The following is a 21376-nucleotide window of genomic DNA, read 5'->3' on the forward strand; positions in this document are numbered from 1 at the left end:
TTTCATATATGTGATTTGGGTTGTTTCTCTCCTTCCTGTTTACAGACAAAACTTGCCAATGGCACTTCCAGTATGATTGTGCCCAAGCAAAGAAAACTGTCTGCAAGCTATGAGAAGGAGAAGGAACTCTGCGTCAAGTATTTTGAACAGTGGTCTGAGTCTGACCAGGTGGAGTTTGTGGAGCACCTCATCTCCCAGATGTGTCACTACCAGCATGGACATATAAACTCATACCTCAAACCCATGTTACAGCGGGACTTCATCACTGCACTGCCAGGTATTTCTGCAGGCACAGGGAACTTGCTCCTTGTCTTTCAAAAGACTCTTCCGCTCTGGCCTACCCTGCTGGAGAGGTCTCCACTAGGGTCAGTTTGCATAATAGATAATAACTTTTGAATGAAAGGCTCTATACCAATGTGAAATTCAGTAATATTTTAATTTGTATTCCTACTGTCTCTCAAGGTACAATCCACCATGGGTTTGGCTAGGAGTAAGGGATAGCTCATCTACCTACCGTAATGATAATTATTACAAGCCACAGGGCAGGTATTTGTACTCATAATGCCCATAACGATGCATGAATATCGAAAATTTTTAAAATTAAAACTACTACTCTTCCTGGTTGCTCAACTAAGGTTTTCCCCATTCTTATTTAGATTTTTTTTTTTCGGTCTCTCTTTCCTTGTAAAATAATTTCCTGAATCCATTGCTTTGATTATGAGTTTATTGCTAATAGAAAATGGAGGGCATAAGATCAAAAGATGGAAATGTTCTACTTTTTACATTTCTGTAGTGCTTTCCATTGAAAATATTATCCCAGCTGTTCTCAGGTGTGGCATTGGGCATATCTCACAGAATGCACGCATGAAGCAGTGTACAAGCAGTTTTATATTGTCCCCATCTTACACATGGGAAAATTGAGGCGATGGGAGACCAAATACATACAGCGATAGAGTTTCAGAACCAGACAGAAATTCCTGGCTCTTCAGCTGTTTTTTTTTTCAGGCTATTAGATCATACCTCTCTAGATGGATAAATAGATAGATAGGTAATGGATTAGCATTCCCATGCCATAGGTCCACAACAGGATGGACCTGAGCAAGAAGTGCTACAGGTGTTGTCTCTAAATAGCTAGTTGAAGAGAGGCGTTTCTTGCCAAGAGCTTCCTCTGTGAATACCTTTGGAGAAGTGCTGAACTGTTGGCAATTTGTTCAATCCAGTCATTGATCATTCTTCAGAAGGCAGTTTTCAATGTGAAATTTAAGTTTTAGGGTTAAAAGATGGAAAAAAAAGTGTGTTTAACTGTGAATTGTACGAAGCATAAAGGCACTGCAAGAGTTTTGCTATCAAGTTAAATAGGTAGACTCATTGGATTTTAAGCTCATTGTGCCCAGTAATCAAGTGGTTGTTGTAGCATTAAAAAAAAATCTTAGTTATGCTAAGTACCTGCTTTATGTTAGTTTTTAGTAGTCCAATGGCAATAATCTCATGTACTTAGAGCAGCATTATAACTTGCCGAGCCGTTCTGTTTCAGAAAAATAGAAAGTGTTCTCCCACTTTTAAAGCAAAAGTAAGTATACATGTAATCACATACACAATTTTTCCAGGACTTCTCCATGAAACTCGGTGAAAGCAAGCCAATACATCTCATTGCACTTGCTTAATTTCATCCTACAGGCTTTTTTCTGAAAATTTTGGGCAAATATTATAAATATTTCCAGAGACATTAAAAATTTACTGTCCATACGTACCATATTTGTTAGTGGTCTATTCACAGTTACCCAGAAAGCAGCTGATTTTACTGTATCAGAATGTAGAATAAATAGGAATCAGGCAGCTAATTTGTGAGTATTTTAATAGTTGTGGGAAGTATGTGCGTAAATAATGTATGTGCATCAGTTTGCATATTTGCAAATGCAAATATCCTGGTGAATATAGCTGTAAGGGAGAAAATTAATGGCTAGGCATTACACTGGCATAGATTCTGCAGTCTGTGCAGGATGTCCTGAGTGTAGCCAGGTTTCTAATGAAGAGAATGGGAAGGAGGAAAGGTAAGAAACTGCCTAGGAAAGAGTGATGAACCTAGAAGTCTACATTAAGTCATATAATAATAATAAAAAAAACCATACTCTATAAGTATATTATAACTTTCTGAAATTCTCAAGTGTTCGGTATTGTGCTTTCATTTTTACTCCTTCATTCTCTCTCCTGCTCTCCCTCTTGAGTGAATAAAACAATAAAGCTGCTTCAAAATCATGAGGCATCTTATCTCTGTCCTCCTAGCACTGTACCAAAGAATGACCAGAATTAATGGTGGTTTTAGATTATGAGCATGTTTTACTAATATAAAGTTGGCTAAGATTATTTTCCCAGTGCTTTGAATAGAATTAAGGTTGTTTGAAAAATACAGCTTAACTGTGTACTTAACAAAGTTTGTTCAGTTTCTGAAAAATAAGACCTCTGCTTAGCATTTTCAAGCTGTTTAACATTTTTTATGAGGAAAGTCATTTTGATAAGGATTTCATGTGTGAAATAACTGAAACATTCTTGTTGGTGTGGAGGGCTGAAGGGCTAATCATGTTTCACATTCATTTAACAAAAACTTCTGTGAGCAGAGTTTTGTCTTTTTAAGGAAGCAGTGCATTGTTAGATATGTCTCAGTGAGTTCTGCTGTTCCTAAGAAACAAAATAATAAAATTGAGTTTTCACCTGGGCCAAAATAGCTCTGCTCGTCCACTTATCATAAATGTGAGAAGGAGAGGCCAAAACATTAGTATTCCTTCTCTGTAAAGGGTCTAATATTAATGGCAAAGGACGACTAACAGACATGGAAGTCGTTACAGCACCTCACTGCAGCAAGATCTAAAGTGCAACTACCAATGAACCAGGAAGGGCACATGGGTGAAGATTACTGTGCCCAGTTTGTGCAGTGTAGCCCTGCTTCCTAAAGCCACCAGTTGTTCTCCACATAAATTCCTGCTGTGACGCTGCTGACAAAGCCATCAGTATGGATGCTACACAAGCAGGCATTTGTAAATGTTCTGGTGGGTCTGTGGGCCTACTGGAAGCAACACAGACTGTGATTAACCCATTTCCACCCAACGGAGAGAGCTCAGAGCTGCAGGTGTCAGACTGCAGAAGCAGGGCAACATGATTTCAATGTCTACCTAACCAAATTGTGGAATTCTTGCAAATTGCAGTTCAAGTTCACTAAAATGTTGTATCTCTCTTTCCACAATTTACTGTAGAGTCAGTCTAAATTTACAAATACTCTTTTATTTCAGAATTTTAAATAGTGTTGTACATATCTTTCTGTATTGAATACATAATAAAGGCTGCTGATGCTTTTATTTTGCAGGTTGGCATCTAATTTTGCATCTATGAAAATAAGAAATGTCAGGCCTCTTTCTGCACTCCCTGATTGTGCATGGTATCATTCACGTGCTTTTACTGCATACAGATTGAAGCATAAAATGATGGACAGAATGTCACACCTTAAGTGTATTCTAAATTTAGAAGCTTTGAAAGCAGCAGGAGGAGGCATGCTGAATTTTCTCATTATTGTGCCCTGGGAGATAATTTTGAGGTCTTCTAGTTAAGGAAAACAAAGGTTTGGCCGTTTGTGTGTCATGAACTCTAATCAGAATCAGCTGGTCACACCCAGTTTGGGTTTGCAGAAATACAGACATGTGACTGTTAAAATGCACTTACTGCTTTTTCTTTCACTGTCACAAGCAGGGCCTGGTCTTTGAGGCTGTTGTTTTAAAAGCAAGAAAACATGTTTCTAACTTTGTCCCAAATGTGAATCAGAGAGAAAATGCATGTAATACCAATCTGCCATGCTTCTTTTTTGTTGGACTGGACATTATGCCTGAGGGACAATATGGCCTAAACTACAACTTTCACAAAGCCTCTGAAATTTGACCTGTGAAGTGAGATAATCTCTTGGAGGCATGTCTCACTCGTGAATTAAACAGCCTCCAAGAGAAGCTGTGTTTATGCAACTTCTCATTTAAAAGGTATCTTATTTTCCTGAAGTCTTGCTGGTGATTAAATTTGAGTTGTAAGGGCACATTTTTACTAATTACATCCATCCAGTTAAGAAATACAGCATAACCTTTCCTGGCCCCAGCAACGTTGAGTTGCTTGGTGCTAACCAGGCAATTGCTTTACATTTCACTCCAGCCATGTTGAAGTAGAGCCAGTCTTGGTAGTCACACTGGAAAATATTTGCAAATTATGTCATTTTTGTGCATATTTTTTCTTCACCCTCTAAAATAAATGAAACTAGAAAACCTGCTTCACTTTCTCCTTGCACAGCCTCTTGACGTCCCTGTGCATCTGCATATCCTTCCCTCCCCCATGTCTAAAGGTACCACTACCCTTCAGGGCACACATTGGGAATATATATTTTTTTCTTCATTACGTTTAAAAGCTACTGCTTTAGCAAAAACAGCTTTTGAGCCGTTGCAACATGAGAACAGCTGTAGCAGTGAGATGAGAAATGGTCCTAATATAGAGAGATTTTGGGGGCTGCGTTGCTGAGTTGGAAATGCCATCCATAGAATATCCCCCTAGTGCTAAAACCCATCGAAATAGATTGGAATGACTTCTTGGATTCTTTATTATTTTTAATGACTTGTTGTGCTATATCCAAAGGAAGTTGGAGAACACTGCTCACTCCTGAACTTAGCCTCAAATGCTCTTCTGTGCATTTGGTCCAGCTCTGCATGCAGAAGTGGAGATGGAAGGAGAGCGTATCTTTGTACTAGCAAGGGGAATTCTTTTGAACTCCATGTCTGCCCAGCAAATAATCTTCTGTTGTTGTTGTTGTTCTCCTCCAGCTCGGGGATTGGATCACATTGCTGAGAACATTCTGTCATACCTGGATGCCAAATCGTTGTGTGCTGCCGAGCTGGTGTGCAAGGAGTGGTACCGGGTGACATCAGACGGCATGCTGTGGAAGAAGCTCATCGAGAGAATGGTCAGGACAGACTCCCTGTGGAGGGGATTGTCAGAGAGGAGAGGATGGTGAGGAAACTGCATTTTCACCTCTTTTGCCCTCCTTCAGGACAGTAGGTGCTGTGCGTTTCATATTTGAAGAGGGTTATTCAGCACACTGAAACATCATGGTGGTTCCAGACGTGACAGTTGCTTAAATCAAAAATCAGGGGTTAGGGAGTTAGGGCATCATTTGGCTATGCAGGTAACGTGGGGGATTTTTTCCTCACCTTCCTCATCTGATCATGCTCTTATCCCACTGTGAAAAGGGAGATATACAGACTGAAATTTTTACACCCAGCTGTCATTCAGTTCAAATTAAGAAGCTGTGTATGCCTCAGGGGAACCCTAAAGTGGTCAGCAGTTCAGAGCAGAAGAGCTTTTTTAGGGGTGGCAGTGGGGCAGCATGTGTTATGAATTAGTTGACTCCTGATAGGTCTGTTTGTTTTCCTCAGCAGATTTTCACTATTAGATATCTGTTTAATTTTCAAACTGGAAGCTGAGGGTATGTACCACGGAGAATAGGGGACTTAAGAAATGCAGATAGATTAGTTAATAATCATCTGGAATAGCCTTACTACAGTGTAGGTCTCACTCAAGTTTGAAGCTGCTCTGATAACATTTCATTAGAACTTTCCCTCTCAGGGGTATGTCCTTTAATACATAATTTTCTTTTCCAAGGGTGTCCCTAGGATGTTGGCAGAAAGGAAACTGGGTATGAATATTTCATAAACAAGATAAAAGTGACAGCTCAGGCATTTTGGTTGCTATTAAAAAGAAAAAGATACAGAGTTGCAAACAAAGACTCCTGGTTTATAGTTAATTTTGTTATACTGTTTGTCTCAGGAAGTAAAGGCAGGTAAATCAGGATTATGAGACATTCTTTAAAAATAAATACTATTTTGATCTACTTCCAATAGTGTAATGTTTATAAAGAGTGTAAAATAAACACAAGCATAGCAGTGGTAACTTTTGCATTCCTATTAGTGCCTTATTCTCTCTAGGACTTTTCATGGAGGTTTTTTGTATGGTTGAGGTCAGAGTAAGTCCTAAGAGGACCTTGAGAGGTCATTTAGTCCCTTCTGTTTCCCATAGGCAGAGCAAGGTATTTCTTAAGTCATCCCAGGTGTTTGTCTTAACTTGTTCTTAAAAACCTTCCGTGATGGAGATTCCCGAGGCATTGCTTGGAAAAGGAACTACACTGTATTTATTATTGTTGGGGATTTCTCCATTTTGTCTGGAATATTATGAATTTAATCTTGGCTTCCAAAGTGCCTGTAACTTCTCCCAGTTTTATCATTGGCCAGGTAATAAATGCACTCCCTGTTCCATTCTTTGTCATTAATGAAAGTGTTCAGTAATGACACATCTAGGACAGACTCCATGCAAGATCCTAGTTGCCATCATTTTTGACAGTGCACCACCGGGAAGCTTTGTTTTCCAGCCATCTGTGTGTCCACCCTTGAGATCTTCCAAGATGATACTTCTCTTGCTCAGCCTTAAGAGTAGCCTGTGAGAAGAAATTGGGTCAATTTGACATGGTATATTCTGGATTAATCAGTGTTGCCTGCTGTTTGTCACCATGTCATCTTCTAGGCACTCATCTGACTGAGTGTGTGCTCTAGAATGGCTAAACGGTCCAAGTTATTTCAGTCAGACAATCCACCATTTCCCTGGTGGACCTTATTCCCTTTTTAAAGTGCAAGAGCTACATTTGTCTTTTTCCTGTTCTGTGGAGCTTTACCTATTCTCTGCATCTTGTCTTAGGTCATAATTGATAGTTCTCAAGTTGAACCCTCCACACTTTAGAAATTACATTAGCACCAAGTACTAATCATACAGACAACAGCATTTCTAAAAAACAATTGCAAAATTTTGCTTCTCATCTCGAGAAGCAAAAATCTCCCATAACTACACCTTTTCTTTAAGTTTACACTGGGTTCTGGAGGTTGCTTTGACACAACCGGAGCAAGCTATGCTCAAGTCTTTCCTCTGGTTAGCTTTAGAAGATAAAACTGTGTGGTTAAGAGAGGCAGACAAGAAATATTCAGTGCAATTGTATCTCTGCCATGTAGAGCTTTATAGCTTGTAATCAGTGCTAATGCTCTTCATGGCACAAGGACATGACAAACTGGACACTTCAGAAAGATAAATGACTGATGTTATTTGCTTACAGCTCCTCAGTTTGCACATGGGCTGCCTGATTTCAGCATTTGCAGCTCGTGGTTTACAACAGAAGCCCCCCATTCTGCAGCATGGCAGCCTTCACTGACAGCTTGTCAGGGAGCAGGAAGGGTTACACAGATTTAGAGAAATATAAAACAGAAGCTCAAAATCTGGGCACAGTTGTGTCCATCTGATTGAATTGGCTGGTCATCAAAACCTGCAAACAATAGTTCCTTTTATCCCAGTGCTACAGCACAACAGCTACTGGGATGCCGTGGAAATTCCAAACAGTCCTTTAGCTGAACAGTAAACAACTGACTCTACATGCAGCAAGCCCGGACTTTGTGTTACATTACCTAGTTAGGTTAGAAACAATAGACAGGTTTTTAGGCATATAGGCTTGTACAAAGATTGTTGTAGACCTATCCCAAGTCTTCCAGGATGTGTCCTAGGTATTCTGTGTACCTCCAAAGCGTTCTTCCTCTCCCTGAGCCAGTAATTTTAATTTTCATGAATGCACGCCCAGACTGGATCACAGGAAATAGGCAACCATCTATAGTTGGTGCTTTGTCTGCATCCGTGTGTTTGTTCCCATTGAAGTGTTTGCTGGTTGCTGTATTTGAAGAATCAGGTGATTGCTCTGTCCAAAGTGGAAAACACCTTTCTCTCAAGTTGTACGTAGAGTACTTTATTTAAAGAAGTATCAAATGTTCTTTTTTTGAGCATTTGTCATTTTGTTTGTTCAATCCTATAGTTTGCTACGGCCTTACAACCTAAAAATTTTGATTTGTTGTTGTGATCTCACTAGTTCAAGTACATCGGGGCAGCTAAGGTACAGTCTCTCGAATTGGTTTTGAGATGTACTGTATGGAAAGGACAGGAAAGGAATGTGCAAGGAAATATTGAACAATTAATTATGCTGTAATGGAGTAAGGGAGGGAGAAGTGGAGAGCTGGCCCAGTGTAAACTCTGTGCCTCTGATGCCAGGATTACACTCAGAGGCATTTGTGCCTCTCTCCATTTTGTGAGGCATGTTGCCAGGCAGAACAGCAGTTAGTACGCCCATGGTGGGGTTTACAAGCTTCCACACCGTGTTTGGTGGCTTCTTAACTTCAGGATGAGGAATTAAAGTTTTTTACACAGCAGGTAGTGATTGCCATTTACAGATTTTTTTGGTAGCAAAACTCTAGCTTGGGATATGAGTATTCCAAATCAGTGTTGAAATGAAGGAGGCACCACAGATGAAGTGTTGCTTACCAAAATACATTAGTAGCAGTAAAATGTCCATGGACCCAAACTGTTCCTGCTAATGCAGATAAAAACTAACCTTGAATGCATAGTGAGTTTGAGTGTTCCTTGGCTCCTTTCATTTACTTTCTATGCTTTATTTCAAAGGTGACCTCTGATATGTGTATGTGTATTGCAGGCATGAGCCATTCTCAACTCTTACTGAGCTGAATGGGCCCATGTCCATAATAGAGAATGTATTTCCCTTATCTGAGTGACTAGACACAGATGTTTTTTGGGGTATTTCAGTGTTAAAGTGCAACACTGATACGTTGTAGGGCAAACAAACAGGAAAGCAGCCCATCTTACTGAGTAAATTAAGTTTAAATATGAATGTGTACTTTCCAGCAGTTGTTACCCATTTGTAAAATGCCAGGACCTTTCTCCAAAATGCTGAAACATTTGTGTTCAGTGGAAGTGTTCTTTGTCTTTCAGGGGGCAATATCTATTTAAAAATAAACCTCCTGATGGAACTGCTCCACCCAACTCCTTCTACAGAGCACTTTATCCCAAAATTATACAGGACATAGAGGTAAGAAACAGCTTCCAGATGTGGTGGTGTTTTGCTGTTGTCTTTTTGGGTTTGTTTTTTTCAAATAACCTGATTCATTCATGATACTGAAATTCTGGGAATATTCCATTCTAATGAAGTATGCCTTTAAATCTGATGTGTCTTTGTTTGTCTGGAGTTTGTAGATCTGGGATAATTATATGAGGTCCCAGGCTTTGCTGCTCCTTTAGACAGAGGATGAGTTGGATTGTTCAGTGAGCTGTTTGCAGGTGGAGTCTCTGCACCTTACACATCAGATGCCACAGCAGCACCATGTCTTCATTTTCCCTGTTCCACAGTAGTTTGCTCCACCCAGTGCAGATGAGACCTAATAAGCTGTTATGGAAAGGTATCAAGAACTGAGCCAGGGAGAAAGTGCATTGCCTAAGACTGCAATCCTAAGAGTCAGGGAAACAGGAAGCAACTGAGCATGGTCGCCTGACGTTTAGTATGGGCAAAATGGCATGTTCTCTGGTTGTTTCCTAATGGCAAAAGCAGTGCTCAGGCACTGTTGTGACAAGTTTGTACAAGCACTTACAGCTTACTGAGACATTCTCTTCAGCTGTTGAGTAACAGGGGATTAAAGGCTGGAGATAGAAAAAAGCTTTTAGGTTACATAACACAGACCAGTTTAGCCACAAGATGTTTTCCAGGCATTTTTCTGTTTAATTGGTTTTAGTACGTGTTTTGCTTCTTCTAGAAAGCAGTTATGTCATTGAATGGGCCTGATTGCAGGAAAAAGAGTGAAGAAAACTGCTTGCTGTCTTCTCTACTAAACGAAAAAAAAAGAGGAAATAGTTCTGTGCTTTTTTTTTACATCTCATTTGTCTCCTATCTCTCCTCAAGACAATAGAGTCAAACTGGCGGTGTGGAAGGCACAGTTTACAGAGGATCCACTGCCGAAGCGAGACAAGCAAAGGGGTTTATTGTTTACAGTATGATGATCAGAAGATAGTGAGTGGCCTACGAGACAATACTATCAAGGTGAGAATGCTCCATAATGGCATACTAACACTATGTGGTACCTATGCCATAAATAGGAGTGTCCTTATTTCAGTGACACCTACCCAGTCTCTTGTTGTAATCCAGCCTTCCCCTTCTCCCACCTCACACCTGCACAGCACGTATGCCTCTTTTATCTGGCTAGAGAGACCCTGTTCGCAGACAGACAGACTTTGCTAGCAGAGCTTTTGTCCATCAGTAATTACAGGCTATGTAATTACTGGGCCCTGTACCCTGATGAGAAGGGTAAAACTAATATTCATAGTGAAGCCAGTAATATCAAAGATATTAATGTATTGCACCAAAGAGCCTGTAGAAGACCCTACAGGTGCCACTAAAGGTGTTCTAACTGCACTGTCGATGATGTGTTGTAGTAAAAAAAAGACTAGTTAAACCAGTAAGTGCTGAAAGATGAAAACCCTACTGAGCAGTGTGGTTTTGAATGTTTGCTGTCTTAGATCTGGGATAAGAATACATTGGAATGCAAGCGAATTCTCACCGGACACACGGGTTCTGTCCTGTGCCTCCAGTACGATGAACGGGTGATCATTACTGGATCTTCAGACTCAACAGTCAGGTGTGTGCTCATGATTTGGAGCTTTCTACTTACCTCTTAAGATTTTAGCTTTGCAAAATGCTGAAATGATCTCTTCTTAAATGTGTGCTGTTCAGTCAGTCCCATGAAGTAGTTCAACATATTTGTTCAGCAGTGTGCTGTCCTTGTTTATCAGATGTCCATGCAAATCGCTGTCAAGGAGAAATGAGAATCTAAGCAAAGGCCAGTCAAGGTCAAGCTGACTTAGGAAGGCCATCTGGCATTTCACCAAGGTTTTGCATGTTTTGACACTCCCTGAGAATGTTATAAATTCTCCTTGAGAATAACTTTTTAAGAGTTGAAGTTTTCAAAGCAAGTGTGAAGGTTTCATCATCCATTCCCACCTAATTTTAACAAAATATATATGCCTAGATCTCCTATGACTTTTAATTAATTATATGTCAGCATGATGTTTCTTTTCACTCAGTCTTTCTAACCTTGCTTTCCTTCCAGTCTCCAGCAAAAGGCTGGACACCTCAAGGTAGCACTTGTAGTGCATGTTGTGCAGATTTGAAGTCCAATAGTCATGTGACAGAATCCCAGAGAATGTAAGACCTGTAGTATAAATACAGGTTATGAGTTAGTGAATTGCAATATGAACTTGGATGTGAAGGGGCAGCTCTGTCTTCTACATGTTGTTATATATTCCTTCTTTGTCAGAGTGCAAACAATGCCCATGCAGTGAACTTGGAAACCAGAAAGCTGTGTTAGTGGCCTTTTCTGAAGCTATGAGCGTGCGTTCCTTATGGCTGCAAGCTCCCCATGGTTATCACCGTGCTTGTGTGTACATTACTACCGTTAAGCTAATAATTTACTTTCTGACATGTGATGCATGCGGTGTTGTGGTGCTGCTAGGTTTTGGGGTCCTGTCAATGGTAGGGATCCAGAATTTCAGCAACACTGCCAAAGGAGACACCTGGAGATGGTGTAGGACAGTGTAGGAACTGCACCGGACTAAACAGATCACAAAAGGAGAGGCTGATTTCTGTAACAAGCACTATCATCTTCCATATCAGGCCAGGCAGACCAAATTGCAGACTGGCTACTTGCCCAGAAATACTTTGTTTCCCTTTGTATCTATAAATGTTTGTGCAGACACCAGAGGCGCATAGGATGCATCGCTTTTATCCTTGTGTCTCCTCAGGAAGAGGGGCTTCATCCAATAGACAGTACAGATGGGCTTTTAATGCTTCTGGGATCTCAGGGATGCACTTGTCCAAAGAAGTCAGTGGGTCTCCAGCTCCTGTTCAGTTTGGCAACCCTGTCTGCAAACTGTTCGTATGTTAATGGCTCAGGTCTTTAGTTTTTTCTCCTTTGCATTTTGTAATTGGAATGTAGCTTTCTTTCTCATTTATAGTCCATAAGTTGATGTACTTCAGTCTCCATAAGTAAGAAAATAAGGCATTAGAAGTCTTTCTCACATCTTGCCTTTTCTTACTGCTTGCATTATTGGCAGAGGAAAGTTTTAACTTCTGCAGTGTCTGATGTGCATGATGATATAGCCATTTTCTGCTCTCGTATAGTATATTTGGGATACAGGTGTGATTGTGCCAAAAGAAATCTCTTTATGGAGGGTAGAAGTTTGCCAACAGAATAGCCCAAAAGAAACATTTTAAGGGCTTAAAATGTTCATTTCAAGTCCTAGAAGTTCTGTCTGAAGATTTTATCTAACGTGCGTCTTAAATTATCATTCAGTTGAAACAGTTGGTTCCAATAACATTAAGTTGACGTAAATGCTGTGTCTTAATTTAGGTATTCAGCACATTCCTGGAATGTTACTGTGTACCAGATGCACTCTAGGGTAAATGCAATTTGTGGTGCAACTTATGGCAATTACTTGTATTTGTTTGAAAAGAATTGTCTTTTCTGCTTCTGTATAAATTATCACTTGAGCTGATAGTCCTGTGAGAGAGGTCAAAAATTAAATCTGTCACTGAACTTGCTTCTCCACATGGACTGGAAATGAAGCGTATGGCAGGCTGACACAACCAGGAAACATCAACCTTTAAGGCCATCAGTCTTCTACCTTTCCTCAGCTCTAAATTCCCTTAATTAAAGAATGCTCTTTTCCTGGGTGGGTTATTTTTATGGTGTTAACTGCACTGCAGAGTTTTTGGCTGCTGGACTGTCTCAATGTATGCATAATCAACAGGTTTATATAATACATTTTTTAATGAACTATTTAATAGGTGTAGATATAACCTGTGGTGTTTGCTTCCCTAATATCACTAGAGTCAATTACCTCTCCCCATCCCTCTCTTGCTTTGCAGAAAATGCACTGTGCAGGTTTTTAACTCTCTTCTCTCTGGTTTGAAATCTGAAACTGCAGAGTGTGGGACGTGAATGCAGGTGAGATGCTGAACACACTGATCCACCACTGCGAGGCCGTGCTGCACCTCCGCTTCAATAATGGCATGATGGTGACGTGTTCCAAAGACCGTTCCATCGCCGTGTGGGACATGGCTTCTCCAACAGACATCACTCTGAGGAGGGTGCTAGTAGGGCACCGAGCTGCCGTCAACGTAGTGGACTTTGATGACAAGTACATTGTATCAGCATCAGGTGACAGAACTATAAAGGTGAGGTGTTTCAGAGGCTTTTTATTTGCAGCACTGGGGTATTTATTAATGAAGAACAGTGACCAGACAGGGAAGATGGTCCTTGGCCATTATTACCCAGATCTTCCTTTAGAAGCAGTAGTCTTCCTGCTGCTCATTTCCACTTGTCCCTCCTCTCTTGAGCTTGCACAACTTATTTACAGAGCTGTATGGCAAATCAGATCCAGGTGCAGATGCAGTTGAAAAAGAAATTTTTTTTCGGTGTTCTTTTTCGACTTGACCACTTCCATAATCTGTTTCAGCATCGGTCATTCAAATAGTTGTCAGAGGGCAGCATGGGGGCAAAAGTGAAGGTGAGTGGATAAGAGTCACTTAAACATTACTGCTGTAATCCCAATCTGCAGTATTAAACCTCAGGAAAATGAAGATCATGTGTAGACTAAATCATAGCTGAAGAGTGCTAAATCTAGAAGCTAATCCTGGTGTGGCAAAAATCTTGTGTGTACAGTGACCCAAGCTGCTAACAGTTGCAGAGTATAATCACAAGTCATCGGAATGGTAATTTTCCCAGTCTTAAATGGTAGCCTCTTCGATTAAGAACATTCTGGATGCATCTATAAATCATACAGACACCATCTTTTGTTAGTCACTTCTTAATAATTTTGTCTCTGTGTGGTTCCCTCCTCCCTTCCTATCACAGGTATGGAACACTAGTACCTGCGAATTTGTGCGCACCTTAAATGGCCACAAACGAGGCATTGCATGTCTGCAGTACAGAGACAGGCTAGTAGTGAGCGGCTCTTCAGATAATACTATCAGGTGAGAGACACACTCCCCATTGCAGAGTTATGTGCAAGCACGTTGTCTCTGATTCACTGGGATGTGCAGAGGTTAGGCAGCTGAAGTGCTCTGTACCCTTGTCAACTTTGAAATATGCTTTCTTTGGTGTAGAACATTGGGAGTTACTTGGAAGAGATATTAGAAACCTGTTTTACTGTGTTGTCTTTCATCCTCAGCATCTCAGGAGTCCCATACTAATCAACAAGTTGCATTGCTCTGACAATTCTGGTGTATGAAAGAGCTGGCAAGTACCACTTTCTGTGATGTCCTCTTGTGATATTTTAATTGGACTATGTGTCTAGTTAAAGGGGTCAGATTTGCAGTAAGAGGCATTTAATCCTCTGCAGAAATCCTCCTGGGCTCTCGCCAAACTCTTCTTATGGTACTTGGCACCTGGTTAAGTTTGGAACAGCTGGTTTAGAGCATGAAGTTCAGTTTGCTGCCTTTTACACTTCTCCAGCTGCCCTGGTTGCAGTCTGAGATTTAACTCTTTCTAGTATCATGAGCCTGGACTTCTCCATACATCCTACAGAAACTGGCAGAGGGATGTCCCATGAATTTCGGGGTATATGGAACAAACTTGAATAGTAGTTTACGTGATGTAAGAAAATGCCTCTGTCATGGAAATGGGACGAAGAGCAATGTCCCTTTTGTCCTTGTCATCTCTTTAAATAATTGTCTGCCTTCTGATAAAACTTGAAAGCTGGACAGTATGAGCAGAAACCCTTCATGTGCCAGTAATAATTTCTCCTCGGTGAGAATTATTTATGCTATTGCTATTGCAAGCCTGTGGACTTGGCTTGCAACACACTGCCTGTCCCTGCTTTTCTCTGTAGGAAAATGGTGGTCCTCTGGTTGGCTTCATAGGTCATTGTGGCAGATTTTAGTGTAGGGCTGTCTGAGAGCAGGACCAGAAGAGCTGGAGCTTCCATCTCTTAATCAGGGGAAAAAGGTATTATAGGCATTGTGTAAGAGCAGAACCACTTACATGTGGTGAGAAGTGCTCTTCAAATAGAAAAAATAACCTTCTGCAGTTGTTCTGTGAAACTTGATCTCAAAAGTAGAGTAAGAAATAGTTAAATACTACAGCAGTTAGGGAAGGATCTAAAATATGACTTGCAGTGCTAATAAAAATAAATGTCAAGATAGCGATAATGCTAAAGAGGAATACTGTTACTTTTATGCTTACACTGGACAAAATCCCTAGGTGATAGATAAATTGTGCTAGAATTTCAGGAATGTCGGCAGTGAATCTTAATGGAAGTCAAGTTTTGCAGCAGTGTGGGCAAGGCAAAGGACTTACCTGGTCACATACGTTTCTCCGAGCCATTAGCAAAGGGCACAAGTCAGTGGAAGGGTGATTAAGAAAGGGCAGGTTACTAAGTCATCTTTGTGGGTGGCTTGGTGATTTGTATGTTTGATTTGAATTCCCTGTAAAGTGCCAGATGTTGTGTGTTAGCCTTTAGGAGAGGCTGATACAGAACTTAAAGTTCATCGTTCCTCAGTTGCAGTGAAACTTTTTTGCAAAAGATGACTGTGATTTCTAGTTTTGCAACTGCAAACGTAAGGACTTGTGGAGTAGCTGAGAAATCAGTATCTTTCTTCTGTAGGGAAACTCCACATGGAAAAATGTTTTGGGTTTTGTTTTAGGCCAGAAATTTCACCAGTGTAAGAGGACACAGCTACACAGACATCACTATCATTGTGCTGATTTCCAACTGATAGAAAGTGGTCCCTCAAGTTTAATTCAAGCATCTAGGGCCAGAGTTCCTAATTGCTACAGGCAAGCATTGTGTAGGAAAAAAATGAACCAGAGAATTTAGGGCAAGAGAATAGAATCAGACTTTAACATCTTGTGGTAATTTTTAAATGAGTGGTTGGTTTGCACGTGTGTATTCTACTTCCAGTGTGTGCCCACATGGGAATCTGATACTGGTCTGTTTAGACTACAGCATTCTCTTTAAGAGATGGGGATTGAGGCTCACCTGCCTTCTGTACATCTTTCAGCTCTGCCAGGACTTGAAGTGAATTAAAGGCTGGGATAATTGAAGACCTCGCTCTACCTCTAGAAATTCTCCCAAATTGTAGGAAGGAAGGATGGTAGTGTTTTCAACTGCGTAAAATTTTTTTAGTTAGTTCTCAAGCCTTAAAATTAGTTCTTTTAGTATTTGTTCCTTTGACTGTTTAAAGAAGTAGACATTTGAGAAGCTTATCAAATCTGGGAGTTACCCTTGGCACCAACTGTGCTAGGAAGCTCTGCTCTTAATAGCAGTTATCCCCTTTGTACATGAAGGCCCATGCCCCATGTGACTGGGGGCATGATCACCTCTTCTAATCCCATTCAAATTCAGGTAAAACCTCAAACTGGGACCTGAAAATACAGGCCTGAATTAGTGTGATGCAGCCTCCCAGATCTGCTGGCAATCTCAGAATTGATGGCAAGGAATGGAAACACATGGCACAAAAGTTCCTGGCACAAGATTGCTCTTCAAACCTTTCTGCACCAGTTAATCTCTGGCATTGTCCATCCTTGAGAGACTTAATGCTCTCTGACCAACCAGAGTGCCTTTGGCTGACCTTTGCCATGAAGTTTCTTGCTCTGACCTTGACTGGTGTGCTGTACTCGTGTGAAACCATTGGGGTCTGCACAGATTCCTGAGAGATCAACTCCACAGAATCACCTTGTGCTCCTAGTTGGCTTCAAACATGCATAGACAAATCCTTTTCCAGTTCTATAGTTACAAAAGAGTTCTGTTCTTTTTTCTGTTGTCCAAAGTTGAGAGCAACTGTTGTAGCAAGACAGCTGCAATCATTGTCCACCAACCTTGAGCACATATCACCTGGATCTGGATTATTCCCTGGGGGACCTCAGGAGTAATATATGTGGGAGTGGTTTATCTTTTTCTCTCAAGTGAAGTGACCTGACCCCTCAGCAGCTGTGCTGCTTCAAGATATGTCACCCAGAGAAATTCCACAACCCCCCCATATTTCTCACTTCTGTGGAGGACATGTTAGTCTAAAGGCTTATGAATGAGCATTTAAGAACATTTGTGGCTGCTTGCTTTCCCCTAAGTGTCAGGGAGCTGCAGCAGATACTGCTATTAAAAGAGTGCTGTATGAACAACTCGATACAATACATGTCAGAGAATTTCAATTCTTGTAGGCAGATAATCTTTCTTAATCCATGGTAGTTGGGAGTCATGTCAAAGAGCTGACAAAAGCATGTTGAAAAATAGACTTGCTTCATAACTGTTTATAGCATTTCTTAACTGTTTTTAAAGGTGGTGTGTAAGTGTAAAAATTAAAATATTTTAATTTATTCTCCATGCTCAAAATCCATCACAAATGTCAAAACTCTGGGATATTTACAGTTGAGAGAATAATGTGTTGCTGTGCCTTTTACTGGGATACTGTATGCTGCTTTGGGAGACAGAACTTTTCTAAAATTTTATTATTAGAAACAGTTCACAGAAAGCCACAGAAGTTATTTGAGAGCAAGAAGAAAATGCATTATAAAAGAATAAACATAAATTGTCCATTTTAGCTTATGCATCAGGTGACTAGATTACAGATTAAACATTCTTTCAGTGGGAGGAATGACAAATTAAAAGGGCTTGTTTATTCTTGTACCTTTCACTGCTGTATGGATGACTTAATTTGTCCGATGGTAGTCTCCAAATCAGAAAGAGGCATGTAGGGGAGCAGAAAGGGGCACATGTCCTGAGAAGATGATATTGTCAATTGAAATAAGCTGCCAGGGGGATTGGTAAGTCTCCCTCTCTTAACATCTTAAAGTCATGTCAGGACACTTCCATGAAAAATGAACCCCAGTAATATAAAATGAGGCTCAATGTGAAGATAACTGAGAGATAACCTTGTGTTACTACAGCACTAGATATTAGACACAACTGGTCTCTGACTCACTTCCCATGTGATACTGTAACATCACAGGGTCATGTTGAAAAGCATGCATCCACTTAATAGGAGAAGGAGTTATGAATGTAGTTTCTTTCTTCTGTGTTGTTTTCTCTTTGTTGTTTCATCATAATCTTTATTTCCAAGTTTCCATTAACTACAAGCAAAGACCGAATGTTTAGTTGCAATGATAAGATATTAAAAAATTCTTATTGGCTTCCTTATACTCTCTTCCAGGCTGTGGGATATCGAGTGTGGGGCGTGTTTACGAGTACTGGAAGGCCATGAAGAGTTGGTGAGATGCATACGCTTTGATAACAAGAGGATAGTCAGTGGGGCATATGATGGGTGAGGTTATCAGTGCAGTCAGTGCTTTGCATCTTCCTGTCTGTCTCAGTGTCTCCCATCCCACTTCGCTGCATCTTCCCTATAAATATTAGATTCTCTGTCATACTAAGAGGACCTTTTCATGGTCAGTAAATCAGGACCATGCTACAAAGCATAACTTTTGTTCTTTTGAAACAAGTCCATGTGATTTGGTGTATGTGGTCCTGCTCTTTTGGTTTAAGAATATCTGACTGACTCAACCTGAAACCTCTTCTAGCTTAACCAGTCATGAGAACCATCTTTCCCATCTGTGGTTATGTCTGCTGGACCATTTGCCGTTACAGACTAGTTGTCTGCACTCCCATGTTTCTGTTAGTTATTACCACCTGCTTTTTATGTTTTACTTTGTTAACAGCTTATTTTTTTCTCCCATTAAGCTCTATAAGCTTTACAAAGGGAAAATTCAAGAACCAGGTCTGAAGAGCAGAAGGACTGATGTAATTTTCCTTAAAATGGTCTATTAGCTGAGTTGTACTAACAGTTACTTTTTTTTTTCACTACTAGGAAAATTAAGGTATGGGATCTTGTGGCTGCTTTGGACCCCCGTGCTCCAGCAGGGACCCTCTGCTTGCGAACCCTTGTGGTAAGAGCTTTTGGTAGGGGTGCTGGAAAAAGTGTCCTTGATCAGGGCTATCTTGAACCGTGAAAACTCAAGTCATTTAGCCCCAGTCTGCAGGATCCAGGCATAATTCCTCAGGGTCTGGCTTTTTTGGGGTGTCCAAAAGTTTTTTTAAAGTTGCAAGCCATAAAGCATTAAAAATAAGAACTTTGGGAGTTTTCGCTCACTTTTTAGCAATTTTATTCTGTGATTTGAAGTTAATGAGTAAATCCATTTTTGAGAATGTCCTTCTCGGAATCCATATGCCAGTGGGTTTACTTTACCCCGTGTGTACCTGATGGTGTAGTAAGTTGTCTGAATTGTTAACATGAAGTTTCTTGAAGAAAAGTACTACATCCCAAATTTGAAGAGCAGGAACAAAGACACCCTTGGGATTGCTTTTAACTGGCTCTTGGGTGTTTAAGGAAAAAGCAGGTAAGGACTGGAACAAACAGTGAAACTGCGTTATCCTTAAACAGCAACTACTGTTTTCATGCCATCCACTGGTTTTTAGCACAGGCCTGATGATGGTGTGGTTAAAATGTCATTGTGTGAGTGTTAACGGCATTCACAGTCATGCTTAACAGTGGCTCTGCACTGGTCTCACAGTAACATGGGAAAGGTGTGAGAAAAATGACAGTACAGTCAAGGTCATGGGAATGTTCCTATAAGTGTTCCTCACCACATTTAACCTGAAAAACAGGCACTATTGCTGGTGAAAAAGGAAGATTTCAACCAATACCAAATTCTCATTAAAGAAGAAGTACTAAATGTTTCTATTTCATAACTAAAAAGTGTTGTTTGGGCAGTGTTTGGGTCGCTGTGTTAGACCTTTTACTGCTGTGGCACATGACTGTAGTCTGTGCTCTAAACCAGGATCATACCAAGGCTTTCTGATTCTCTAAAAGTGTCTCTCACCCACTGAGCTGTGCTGGCTGACCTTCTGCGCACTCATCCTCCACCTGAATTGCTACCATTGCTGTAGATTTTGCTGAAGTATTCACATTTGACGCAGGCTGTGAGGGTTACTGGGACTCAGCTGACAGACAGTAGATCATTAAGCCATGCTAACTCTTTTCCAGTCATGTATTTGGACCTCAGCTGCAGAGTAAGAGTCCTTGAGTGCCTTGGATGCCTGCAGGTACTATGTTGAAACACCTTCTTGTTAGCCAAATAGAACGGCAAATAGTATCATGGCTGAAATCCAAAAAAACCCCTTTGTCATTGGCCACCCAGTTCCAAAATGTGGAACAACTCGGTGTCCGTGAACACATATCCTGAGAGTCCTGGTATTAGTAGTGTTCGTGCTCCAACCTGAGACAAATGTGTGCCAGCTAACCTGTAGACTTAATTTAACTGGTGTGATTTCCTCTGCATTTTCCAGCAGTGGACAGCCAAAGTGCCCCAGCTAATTATATTATAAATCAGAAGTGGTGGGATGGAAACACTGCAGGAATCTCGACACATGGATACTCATAAATCCCTGTTTGATAGCAATGGAGGGGGCCGAAAGGGGAGTGGGGAGCAGAGGAAGCCATTGTGGTGCTTTTAGACTTTTATGACTACAGGGTGTCCTTATACCCGCTTGCCCATGGTTTGTTTTTTTTTTCCTCTTTCCTCGTCCTCCAAAATTAAACCTGGCTGCACAATGAACATCATGAGTCTCCTGCTGCTTGTGTTCAATTTTCAAACAGTAGGAGGAAAGTGCACAGATAACAAATGTTCGCTGCATGCCAGGTCCCTTCCAGTTTTGTCTTGTGTTAGCTGGAACGCTGGCCACATGAATTTGACAGGCGCTTTCCATGCGCAGAATAAGCACACAGGTCAGCTTTCCTTACGACCTAGACAGTCCAGGTAGGGCAGCCCTTTTGGAAACAGGTATCTCTCTCTCTCACTGTCTGTATGAGCAATCCAATGGTGGATCTGACTGTTGTAGTGATACTTTTTAGCAAGCACTTCTTTACTGCTACAACACAAACTCTGGAAAAACATTTCTTTTTAGAGTAGATGGGAAGGTAGAAATTCATAAGGTGTTTGTAAGACAAAATTGAGTTATAGTTAGATGATCAGAAAGATTCCATTAATTAGAAATTTTTAAAAATTTATCCCTTAACTAGAATCTGACTTCTGTGAGTGATTATTTTCACATAATTTTAATTTAAAGATTTAGAAATTTACTTTTCAGCAGTTGTTGCACTTTGCAAACTGAGCTGTATTTTTGTAGTCCTGTGCTATAAGACAAAGGTTTCCTATTTATTAACAAACAACTCTCTTTCATCTAAATGTTTGAGAAACCTGTGGTTTCAGTATTAAAGTATTTTAAGAGTTTTTTTCCTGACCCTCAGCCCCTTACAATGTGTAAGCATTAAAGAGAAATGTGTATTGATGGAAGAGATGGGGCTCACCCTGGTTGCACAGTTTCTGTTCCCTGCTGACCAAGGAGGAGGCCACTAGTCTTGCAGCACTGTAAGCACCAA

The 21376-nt window shown here is 40.6% G+C and overlaps 1 protein-coding gene across 3 annotated transcripts in view; it reads left to right on the forward strand.

The window, feature by feature from the left end:
* The window catches only part of BTRC (beta-transducin repeat containing E3 ubiquitin protein ligase), a 100533-nt gene that overhangs the window by 75818 nt on the left and 3339 nt on the right, over positions 1-21376 (forward strand). For 2 of the 3 annotated variants that reach the window (XM_027907896.1, XM_027907904.1), the window contains 9 exons: positions 46-277; positions 4845-5031; positions 8890-8986; positions 9851-9988; positions 10465-10583; positions 12931-13180; positions 13860-13978; positions 18152-18262; positions 18806-18884. In XM_027907896.1, the coding sequence (XP_027763697.1) occupies positions 46-277; positions 4845-5031; positions 8890-8986; positions 9851-9988; positions 10465-10583; positions 12931-13180; positions 13860-13978; positions 18152-18262; positions 18806-18884 (1332 nt within the window). Of the gene's footprint in view, positions 1-45; positions 278-4844; positions 5032-8889; positions 8987-9850; positions 9989-10464; positions 10584-12930; positions 13181-13859; positions 13979-18151; positions 18263-18805; positions 18885-19981; positions 20027-21376 lie in introns of those variants that run through there. The other variant, XM_027907911.1, reaches the window with a different exon arrangement.

Source organism: Empidonax traillii, unplaced genomic scaffold (genome assembly GCF_003031625.1).
Source record: "Empidonax traillii isolate 1590-97213 ecotype Southwest subspecies unplaced genomic scaffold, ASM303162v1 scaffold27:size3997909, whole genome shotgun sequence".
In the NCBI taxonomy this organism is placed as follows: Eukaryota; Metazoa; Chordata; class Aves; order Passeriformes; family Tyrannidae; genus Empidonax; species Empidonax traillii.